The following is a 12381-nucleotide window of genomic DNA, read 5'->3' on the forward strand; positions in this document are numbered from 1 at the left end:
TAAATTTTCTAAAGTGATATACTTATTTGTAAGAAATAACTAACATATTTATCAAAAAAGGCTATTGACGACAGTTGCTATTAAAAGTAGAAAGACGTGTTCTTCATTATAGAAATAGTATGAAATAGCCATAAGATTGTACAACCAATCAGATTCCTACGAATTTACAAAAATTACCGCACCATTTATTTGAAACTATACTTAAGGCCTGGCCATAAGCAAATTATTTGTACATGGTAGTAAATATCTACCAAAAGGGCTCCAAATTCATGGGTGCCTAAGGGCCCCAGCATAGCTTGAGACGGCTCTGAGTGAATATGAAACACCTACACGATTAATAATTATGGAGAGTTTATCGAAACTAATGTAATCTTTCCTAGAAATTAGATACGTACCTTACGTATGTAGTAGGTACTTGACAAATATAGATTTTATGACGACCTGACCAATATTCAAGTGGCTAGCCTATAAGGCTTCAGGTCTCGAAGTTCTGGTATTAAAAGGTTTGGCTGTCACTGAATTATTGTCACGTAAGTGCCGCAAGACTACAGTCCGTTTCTCTTCAATTAAATTATGATAATGAGGGAATTACATCTATTTATTATATATTAACAAATGGACACTTAATCAACCTTTTTCACAATTGTTCAGCCGTAGAATTGGAAATATTCTACTAACACAACGATCCAATTTCATTTGGGTCGAAGTTGGATCGAAATATAATTTGGATGGTATCATAACCGATATAGATAACTAGAATTCAGAGTCGGATTTCAAGGTCTGGAGGCCCTGAGGCCACAAAGAAGTGGATGCCCTAAAGCGACAGAGGCGATTATAATTTATTTACTTGTATCGGTGACTTTTAAAACAGTAAAAGCCCTCTCAAGCCCCAGGTCAGTTGCCCCTGTTGCCCTCCCCTAAATCCGACCCTGCATTGGTCTAAGTTATTTATTTAGTATTAATTATGACTTAACTACGATAATATGGACGAAATGATAATTTTATATCAGTAAATACTATTTCATTAAGAAAAACAACACTATTTCTCTCTATATATTCTATTTACGATTAAATTTGAGATGTTTGTCTTCTTTAATCATGTAGTATGGTGTTCATACAATTTTCAAGTTCAAGGTGCGCCGCTGAATCATTTCAGTGTGGGTCGCTGAAAAGTTCTATTTAAATCCGTTCTGAAATCTCGCTCCGTAGTCTCACGAGCACTACGCAGCGCGCGCCTGCAACGAAACAAAACACTAAAGGTACCTAAGCGTTTTTTTTATTATTCTTATCGATTATTTTGTGTTTAAAATAAAAAAAAAAAATTAAGCTGTATTTATTGTGGTTTTACGATAAATGTAAATATTTCCATTTTTTTTATTCATTTGATATTTTATTCCACGTTACGATAAAAAAAAAAATGAGTATTTAGTTGTGCATTTGAAGTATTTCGATTAGGTAGGTGCATCGAAATAAATTATAAGATTTTAATGAAAAATAAAATTAACATGACTATTAAGTAGGTATCATACCTAGGTTAATGGTATCATACCTAACGATAAAAAGTTGCTTTCATTTAAAATGTAATTGTTATACCAATAGAAAAACAAATTGAAATAAACTAATGACTCATCATTCTATATTCAAAAATAATGAACTATTTTTATCTGTGACAAAAGTAAGATTTGACTCAAAGTTGTTATCGTAGAGAAATTTAGTTCAGTTTGTTGCATCAGATCTAAATGTGTTTCCAGGTGAATCACTAGAGGAGTCGTTCCAGACGTTTGTGTCTTTACAATAATCTCTATTTCTTGCCAAAATAACAACTTTGAATCGCGATTAGTATTTAGTATAGATTTACAAACCAAACAAACCAGACGTAGCTATAACTCTAGATAGTTTTCGGAATTAAAGCGCGGGTGAAACAAATTCAAGTATTTAATAAAATTTAAAGTATGTATTAAATTATGCGTTCGTCAGTTATAAATAAAAAAAAATTAAATCCAGAAAAGCGTTATGCTTATTAAATTATTTTATTTTTATTTATTTTTCTGACAATAGTAATATCAAAAACTCATTAATACTAATATTAATTTACTTTTTTTGTAATTTTTTGAATTTCGGATTTACTAAATTTCATTTCCTCTAAATTAATTTAAATGCAAATTGATATCGGTATTATTATATATGCAGTTTTGTTATGTTTAATAAGATAATTTTGTTAATCTTTACGTTGGCATTACGTTGGTACCTAATTGATGGACGCTCTTCATCGCCAAAAATACGCACAACGAAAACAAACGATCGTTCTTGAATGATGCTTATTGCTCACGTCAAAATAATGCAAGCAATTTTAGATTCTTACATAATTTGAATTCGTATCAGCATTGTCATAATATAAAATGTATTTTATTTTCAATACTTTATTTCTAATTATATCTCAACGAAATATTATAATAGTTCCATTTATAAAAAAAAATATGTTAACTAAACTTTTATGTTATTAAAATCATGTAATCATTAAATAATGAGGAAAAAAAATCATTAAGATTCTCTTTCTCGTAGATGTCGATTGTCCCAATGATGTTCCGTGACTGGTGGGATGACTGGGAGCGTCCCTCTAGACTGCTGGACCAGCACTTCGGTGTGGGGCTCAGGAAAGACGACCTACTGTCTTCAATTTCCAGCTTCCCATCCAGCTCTCTCCTCAGGAATTCATACTTCAGGCCCTGGAGGGCGAATCTAGCAAGACAAGAGTCAGCCTCTACTATTAATCTGACCAAGGAAAAATTTGAGGTAAGTAATTCGATTTATCATTAAAAGATCAAACGAATCGTTTAAAACTTTCTACTTTTTTATAACCTTGCGAACTAAAAGGTTTTATCCCTTGTGACTATTGTTACACTGGCTGACCCCAATAAAAGTTCTAAATTTTATATTCTACACGTCTAAATAAATAAATAATATTGTTTAATAGATATAATGAAGCTGATACTATTCACTTAGTAAAATACTATTCACTTAGTATAGATTTTTAAGATTTTTTATCAATGAATATATTTGCAGGTCATACTTGATGTCCAACAATTCGCTCCTGAAGAAATAACAGTCAAAGCCACTAATAACTCAGTCGTAGTAGAAGGCAAGCACGAAGAGAAGCCAGACGAGCACGGGTTCATATCCCGACAGTTTACTCGTAGATACATTCTCCCCTCGGGCTACGAGCTGGTCGACCTCACAAGCACTCTATCCTCTGATGGAGTTCTGACAATAACAGCACCGAAGCGCCCTCCCCCGAACGCCGGAGAGAGGATAATTCCTATCATGAAAACCGGACCAGCGAAGCAACCTGAACCTCAAGCTCCCGTGACGGAACAGCCCCGCGAACAAACTGTCCCCATTGTCACTTCCCCCTAATTAATGAGACGTCGATACAGTTAGATAAGGCAACGATCGAAATATAAAAAGCATTTATTTTTAACCCGCTGTTGGCCAACAACGGGAACGATTGAAAACGAATTAGGTTTTTTAAAAAGAATGCAATACAACATCATTAATTCATTCAGTCATATGTAAAAAAATGTATAATATATTATACTTTTTTTAAAGCTGACTTTTATTGATTCTGAAATCCGATTGCCTATATGATAACATTATTATTATGAATCATTTATTGAACAGTGAAACCATGCAGATTATAGTCATGTTAAGATAATTCGTTTAACTTTAGAATTATATACTTATTTAACACAACATTAAAAAAATTAGACAACAATCGTGAAGTAAATTTTTTTTAAGTCTATAATAAATAATATTCCTAAAGCTATATTTTAATTTGAGAAAAAAATATCAAACATCGAACTTTTACACACTGAAAACTTACAAAGAACACTTATTCCATTAAGCATCTATCTTTACAGATTTTTATCTACGTTTCTACATATTTATATTTAAATGAAATAGTGTTATGTAGGTATAATAGTATAGGCTCTATACGTTTGGTGTTATACTATAAACTCTATGCGTTATATAACTAAACGTTTCTTTATCGAAAAATCGGCAGGCATAATATAAAAGTAGGTAATGTCAGGACATTGGTGGGTTTTATTAATTCAGCCCATACCATACGTAGACATGGAAGTTTGGAAGAGATCTCTGTTTTGTAATGTAGGTATGTATTGGATAATAAATACCCTACTACATGGATACAAAGTATATAGTAAGTAATATATGTAGGTACATCCACACCCTGAACAATACATTCGATATGATAGCAAAAATAGGCAAAAAATAAGTGGTAATGTTTTTCGGACCTCGATAAAATAAGTATTTACAATAATATTCGGACCTCACTTAAAACTACGTGCCGACCCGTGCTCTAGACCAACGAGCTATTGCTTCAGTTCTTTAAATATTGTTGATACAAAACCAATGTAAATACAGAATATAATTGAACTAGAATTTAAACAATGTTAGGAATTTAGTACCAAATAAAAGACATGCATTTTCAAACACAATAAGAAACAAATGTGGCTGTGTTGCCATACCGAGGCAGATTTTGCGAGCATGAGACTATTCATTCACGCCTTATATAAAGGACCGTCATGCATTACCGAGAAATTCTTAAGTATACTTGTTCACGTTCTGAACAAACCGCGACCGTACATTAATGTTTAGCAAATGCGAAATGCCACAGAAAGCAATAAGAGAACACGTCCCACACAACCAAACAGCAAATAATGAATAATAATTCGTCGACTAGTTAATGTAAACCGAGGCGAAGAGCGTCGCGGTTCAGCCACGTGTGGTGTGATGTAAAAGTGTCAAGATAGTGACGGACTTTCTATAATTCAACTCGGTCTAGAAAGCAATAAAGGTGTTTGACTAATTTAATTTTCGCGCCGAGTCGTACAGTTCAATAATAATGTTAATTTATCATTGTCTGAGGGTTGGGGAGTGAGGAATGTTGATGACCCTTTATACTAAGTTATTGTTCGTGTTTGAAATGTTCTCGTTTAAAATAGATTGTTGTATACGTGTAGGCTGAGTAAATGATATTGGAAAATGGAATCAACATATAAATATTTTAATAGTGTTTTAATTTTGTTACATCATTTAAATTAGCTTATATTTTATAAAGCATTTCTAAATGATTTGGCTATTCCCTGTCACGGGTAAAACGTAATGTTATCTATTTTGTTTTTTTTTTTTTATATAATATAATTGGAAATAACTAATATTACAGCTTTGCGGTAGAATATGAATGAATGGGTGGTATCTTCCCAAATGAGCTTGCACAAAGCCCTACCATGGAGACAATGTTCTATCATCAAATTAAAAGCAAGAAATATTGCTTTAAATACTTAATATTTTTGGAAAATAAAGTTTGTGTTCTATCGCGGTTACAGACACATTATTTTTTATTGTTCATGTATTGAATATGGTACTTAGTACACGTGGATCTCGGCAGACGGACGTGGTTTCAAATCCAACCACGTAATAGTTCTCATATTTTTGTGTTTATCTTGCGCTTAACATGGAAGGATAATTTTCATGAAATCTCTTGGATGAAATTCTGCTCCATGTATCCTACAACCCGCTCTGCAGCGGCGTAGTGGAATAAACTCCAAGGCTTCTTCTTAGCAGGGAAGGAGGTTTTGTTTAGCTAGGATCTACTTTGTTATCTATTTTATATATTTATTACATATCCATACCGTATGTATCGTATTCTTTATGTAAGTTTTCTATGACTTGAACGTTATATATCTATGTAAAAAAAATGTATGTACTTATTACTGATACAAATAGCCGCACAGATTTTAATGAGGTTTTCGTAGCTTTTGGGTTACAGACAGTCCACTACATATTACAAAAAATTACACAAAAGCAAAAGGTTATAAGAAGGTACCCAACAGGTAAACCTAACTTTTCTAACCGTAAAACATTTAAATTATTAGGAATTGTCAATGATTTTTATTTTATTGCTAAGCGCACGTCTCATTTTCTTAACTAAAAAAAATATATCCCGTGCGATGCCGAGTGAGTCGCTAATAGCATATAAATGATAAATATTAGCGATTATGACGTTAATTATATAATTTCATGATAATTGTTTTAGTTTTAATCATAGCACGAGCTATGATCTTTGACTTTTATGTATACTACTAGACGCGCTGTTCGCTACTGAGATTTGCGCACTAAGTTACGGTCAATTGACCACAACTCATTAATCATTTAGTCGAATGCGAGCGACCGAGAGGAACTGGCAGTTGTTGAAAGCAGCGATTTATTTGTATTCTTAATAAATTCGGTCATTTTTAGTTTGTAATATTTTTTTTATGATAAAATGCATTATTATTTATTTACATGCGCACTTGGTTAACATGATTAAATAATTATTAATGGTTAGTAAATAATTAAATTTGTATTTTCTTGTAAACAAATTATTTCGAGAAAATTACATGCATGACAGACATTTTGTTATGCCATTTCGCTTACTCTTTACTAGATTTACCTAAGAGGGAGCAGTACAACCGACATGCTGATATAGATTAACAAAAATACTTAAATCAGATATATCAATAGCGAAAAATTTAAAAAAACATTAATTTTCATAAATATTATTAAAACCTACTATTTTTACAAAAAATAGTTTAGTTGTATTTTTTTATTTTACAAAATTTAAATTAATTCTTCGATACTGTAAAAAGTGTCTCTCAGAGAACAATAGTCGTCTGTGGGCATCTTGCTTTTACAGAATTTTCTCAAGTATTAAATTTAATTTTGTTTTCTTCTAGAAAACATTTAGATTAGATTTAGCTTTTAATCAAAAGCTGTTATGTTGATTATTTAATGTAATAATTCTAATCTACTTAATATCACTACAATTATGACTTTGAATTAAATAATTTAACTATAATACTCTCAGAGACAAACAGAAAAAGATGCAAAATATTGTGCCTCATCTGCGCGATATTCTTTACTTAATCAATGAACTAACTTGCCATTCCGTTTTATTTCCCTTTTCCGTCACTGTGACATAATTTTAATTTTGAACAGCTTCTCTAGTAGTATATGTCAATGTTTATGATTACTAACTTCTTCTTCGTAATATTTCTGTTGTTTAAATAACTCATTAAATGAATAATTTATTTTTCAAAACACGTACGTATTATATACCATTCTTATTCTTCTATCTAATTATTTTGTTTGTTCAATTACAAATAGTTCAATTAACAAGTTTCATGAGTAAAAACGACATCTATCGATGGAGTTTAAGATCACATACATAGCCAGTTTAGCTATTAGAACCAACCAGAAGCGACATCTATGCTCGATTTTTAACACTTTTAATGAAGCTAGTAAATGTGTTGCCATATCCCTTACCCCGAATGTTGCTAGTAGATGTAAGCATGGAATAAATAGTATTGTATAAGTCATGTCACGTCATGTATTTATAGACGAAATATAAGTGTAGTTCAATATTAATCTAAAGCAAACTTCAACCGTTAACTACTTTAAGATTATTTTGTTTTTCGTCTATTCCTGTATTAATAGTATTATTAGTAAAGGTACAGGCATTTAAAAGACCAAAATATGATACTTAGTTTCGTGCCACATCAGGCCATCAGGGTCGTGCTCCACATGCCCAAAGAGTATTTGGAACCGTTGACCAAAGAGACCGATAAATATACATAGTAAATTATTATATTTACTCGCCCACATTTTTTGGTCTTGTATTCACATGAATTTGCTGTTTAGTGTAGCTCTATCTATATTGGAAGTTCAATTGCATTTATGTAGATATTATAAGAACACGCTACTTTATTTTAAACTTATCTTGTATCGATTGAAGCAGGTTTGTTAAGTAACTATCTAACAGCCTGAAAATACCTTACACATGGATAATATTAATAAATATGATATATTTGATAAATGATATATGAATGATAAATTTTGTCCCAATATACTAATTTTTCAGAAAGAGAAACGACATAATCAAATTGAAAGTATAATTAATTCCAATATAAAAGTAGTATTTACTATTTTGTAGGAATCTTTTTCGGTCGTAGAAGCAGACTTTCACCAGAAGTATTATTTGGTACGTGCTGACCGGGTCAAGAAGATGTCCTCCCAATGTTTTGGCTGAAAACTGAAGAACTCAAGCAATAGTCAACTACGCAGTGGATGTTGCGCTAATATAGTTGTACTGATTAACGACAATCAAAATTTGAGTTTACCATGTACCAAACTGGCACAAGGAACATTACATATTAGTGCCCGAGGTTAGTGGCGCATTAACGATCCATGGATTCTTTAATATTACTTACAGTGCAGTGAAGATTACTTAGTATCAACTTACCCAATTGCCAGTTTGTTTACGTATTTTAAATAAAAAAAAACGATACTCCGGGAGGGAGTTGTGGCCTAGGACTGTTTAGCCTGCCTTGTGCTGATCCTAGTCTAAAATCTTTATGTGAGAATGTAACATTGTCAAATTCCTACCTTCAGATGGGTAATGATTTCTGGTATCACTACTCACGATTCGAATTCTGTCTGGACCTATAAAACCAGCCGCCTTCAAATTTTCCAACTGTACAAATGAGGTAGAATCTCGAGACTAAAGAAAGTAAGATAAAAATTGAGTTGGTCAATATACAAAACCGTAAAATTTCTTAACAAATGAATACTATTATGTGATAAATTGAAATCATACAATACCGCTAAATCTGGAGGACGTTATGTCTGGAGGACTTCATACGGTTATCATGGTATAAATTACTTTCGACAAAAATCTAAAATGGAAGTCGGTAATGATAACCAATAATAATAACTACTTACTTTAATATTCCACGCCATTACTAGAAAATTACTCAGTTTTTGCTTTTATTTGTTTTAACAAATTTCGCATTAGTTAATGTGCGAAATAAGAGCAGGATGAGGCGCAAGTAATAGAACTCGTGGCCATGGATCATTCCGGGCGGACGAGGGGAGGGGGGTCCATCAATCAGCCCAGAGCGATTACTGCAGGCTTGCCATAAGGGACGAAGGATAGCGGGTATGATTGGGAATATTTTGTTGAAAAACCGATGAATACAACTAACATCACACATAAACTTGATTGATTTATGATGATTAAAGCCGACCGAAAAACGGTTAGTGTTACGAATATAAATAAAACGCTATACAGACGTCAAATCATCAAACAATTTTGGCAAGCGATCAATTAGTTGAGACGTACATACGGAGTTAGTTCTCATCGAAAATTAGGTAAGTGCTCATTAAATGCACAACTGAGGTATTTGTTTGCAAATTTTGGAGAAATTCGGTTTTAATGGCTGGCAACACTAGTGTTCATCATTTTGCACAGACTCGATTGAAGAATAACTCTTTGCTTATTAGTTAAACATTTACTTAGTGACAACAGCCTTTCAAAATAATCAATATCAAAGAAACTGATATTTAAATACGTTTATTGGTTAACGAAGTGCGAAAATTTCCACTTTTTAGAAAAACATGGTAGACATTGCTTTAAGATGTACCTAGTTATAAATTAAATTAAATTAAATTAAATATTTATTTATTCCAGGCAATTTCAAACCCATAAGATACACAAGACCAACATACATTAAAATTTTAAAAATAATAATAATAAGAAATATACAATAAAAATAATATTAACAAAATAAAATAGAACATTTAAAAAACTTAACCTAAACGAAATTAAGAATAACTATAAGTCTTTTCTCTCTCTTTTTAGATGAACGGTTTGGAATACTGAGGACAGAATGCTATTGTTACTCATGGCTACTCTGCTGTAGAATGAGACCCTGAGTTTCTGTAGTAGCGCGGCAAAACTTGCAACTCTGCTCTCGGCGAACATGTCAGTCGCACTACACCGCCAGGGCAAGTTCATCATCACCCGGAATGCGTTATTATATTGTACACGAAGAGTGTTATAGGCACTCCTCGTGTACCGGTACCAGAGTTGGCTGGTGTATAACGACTGACAGTACGCCTTGAACAGCGTTACCTTCACTTGATTGGAACAGTGGTAGAAACGTCTGGCTAGCATGTTACTTCTACAGGCTATACTGCGCCTCTGTCGTTCCAAATCGTCATCATCCAATAAATTATCAGCTACAATATGTCCCAGATATTTAAATTTCGTAACAATTTTTAACACTGTTCCACATAAACTTATCGGCAATATTACATCAGGGCCTTTCTTATATTTAAATATCATAACTTCTTATGGTTGACATCGTTTGTATGTATGCATGGCATGTATCGATTTTTTTTTCATTTAAGTTATCAATAAAAATAAAATAAGTATCTACCTACTCTTTCTAATTCTGCGGGAATCTAAAAAAATACAATTAATTAGATACAAATACAATCTATTGTAGTGCAAACGGAACATTATAAAGTAATAGGATGTATAATTTCATTTCTGTGCAATAATTTTACACTTTCTGTAAAAAAAACATTCAGGTAGGAATATAAAGATCAATAAAAATATTTTACAATATAGATAATGTACAGGTAGTTAGAGTTTACTATTGATTTATATTAGTTCATAAAATATAATCGCCGGTCTTTTATACTTTAGTCCAGTAAACAAACAAGTCCAGCGCGCAGTTCGACAAGCGATTGATCTGGCGGCCGTATTAATTGCTCTTGTCTGAGCCTCAGCCTGAAACCTACACCTTTACGAATTATTACGATGTACCTAATCCTATGTCGAAAGCTTTTCTATTATTTTAAATCTTTTATTTATTTTTTTTGTAAAATACCGACGATATTTTTTTCTTTATAGATAATTGTGTGAAACTTAGGTAACAATTTTTTCATCCTAGTTATGAAGTGATTTTTAATATTGTTTATGTTTAAATTTGTTTATAAACTGTAGGTAAATGGTAACAATGGTAAGGTGGTGTTTGGACATCTTATAATTTTGTAATAATTTAAATACCTACCTAATAGAATTACTATAGACATTTTATTATTTCTTGATAACACGAATTACAGAGAATTTAAGTATGTGAAATAGGGTAGGTACTGTTCGTCGTGTAAACGTACTTGTACCTAAACACGATATTTTTATGTATTATACCTAAGTACTTATGTATATAGGTATATATTAAGGTATGTACCAAGCTAGTATTAATATGTTGTATTTAAAAGTGAATATTTTTCTATTATTTGCTTATGGATAAAACTTAATCAGACAAAATCTAATAAGTAAGAGGAACAACAGAAACAATAGAAACCGCTTTCCACTCATTCTATATGCACAGAATGGCCCACAATTTTGTACTTAATAATATATAAATATTACCTACGTAAATAAGGTAAAATCTCTTTCTTTTCTTTTAAGCGTCATGTGACAAATATAGGACTAATTAAGTGTAACAGTCTGTAAATGTCTTACTGCTGGGTTAAGGCCTCCTCTCCTTTTGCGGAGAAGGTTGGGAGCCTACCACCACTCTGCTCTAAACCAGGTTGGTGGAGACACGTGGGGCAGATTTTCTAGGACTAATAAACTAGGACTAAGCTAAAGCACATGGAGCAAGCAAATCTGGCGTTCTGAGGTCTCCCCTCCCCATTATAAAGAGACATTCTGCGGAGTCTCACCGATAGTCCAAGGCGTTAACATCATCAGCAAGAGTTTCTAGAACGCGCGCCTGCCTTTAGCGTAAGTAGGTAAATAAATGACTTATAATCTATTTCATTAGAAGAAAAGCCAAAGAAACAACATTTGTCAGCAAATTGACGCGATATAATGTTTATCTACTATGGATTTGCGAAAATATGGCGTTTTGACGTCGACGAAACTGTTATCGGAATTTTGGAAGTTAAAGTAATAAATAAATAAAGATATATTAAACACAGTCCTTGGGCACACAAGATAATTAATCATGGTAAATAAAAATCAAACAATTAGTTTTTAATTTTAAAAATTCGTCTTACATGTAGAAATAATTCACTTGTAAATAGGCATTAAGTTAAGTTTCAAATAAACTTTGCGTTAATTTTAATTCTTAGGAATCTGATTGGTTGTACAATATTATGGCCATAGCGTATCTATATCTATCACGAAGAGCACGGCTATATCTTTCAACTTTTAATATCGACTATCGTCACTAATCTTTTGATAAAGATGTTGGGTATTTCTAACAAATATGGCAATTTCGAAAATATACACAGCAGTCAACGTGTGCAAAAACGTGTGAGAGAAATTGTTGGTTCTTCAGGGCCTCCTCAGGATGAAGGCCCTGGGCACGTAGCCTTATGGGAAAGATGGTAATCATTAAACATAAACTCTTAGTAGTGCACAATGTAGCAAATCGCATGAAATACTCAAGTCTAAAAGTATTTTTA

At 32.3% G+C, this 12381-nt stretch overlaps 1 protein-coding gene across 3 annotated transcripts; it reads left to right on the plus strand.

The window, feature by feature from the left end:
* The first annotated feature begins 1133 nt into the window (after nt 1–1133).
* Nucleotides 1134–3562, plus strand: LOC125070201 (protein lethal(2)essential for life-like). Of its 3 annotated transcripts, none has more exons than XM_047679954.1 (4): nt 1134–1259; nt 2563–2793; nt 3064–3444; nt 3491–3562. In XM_047679954.1, exons 2-3 carry the CDS (start codon nt 2563–2565, stop codon nt 3412–3414), a joined length of 582 nt encoding a protein of 193 aa, XP_047535910.1. In that variant the 5' UTR covers nt 1134–1259; the 3' UTR covers nt 3415–3444; nt 3491–3562. The 3 variants fall into 3 exon arrangements, with proteins under 3 accessions (XP_047535910.1, XP_047535911.1, XP_047535909.1); XM_047679955.1 differs by having other exon boundaries at nt 3494–3562; XM_047679953.1 differs by having other exon boundaries at nt 3064–3562.
* The last annotated feature ends 8819 nt before the right edge of the window (nt 3563–12381 follow it).

Source organism: Vanessa atalanta, chromosome 17 (assembly GCF_905147765.1).
Source record: "Vanessa atalanta chromosome 17, ilVanAtal1.2, whole genome shotgun sequence".
NCBI classification, from domain to species: domain Eukaryota; kingdom Metazoa; phylum Arthropoda; class Insecta; order Lepidoptera; family Nymphalidae; genus Vanessa; species Vanessa atalanta.

What these genes read in the sequence shown, in the direction of transcription:
- LOC125070201 (XM_047679953.1), top strand. Translation starts at nt 2,563, where the DNA reads ATGTCGATTGTCCCAATGATGTTCCGTGACTGGTGGGATGACTGGGAG. An exon ending in TGACCAAGGAAAAATTTGAG is followed by an intron (nt 2,794 to 3,063) that starts GTAAGTAATTCG and finishes ATATATTTGCAG; the next exon opens with GTCATACTTGATGTCCAACA.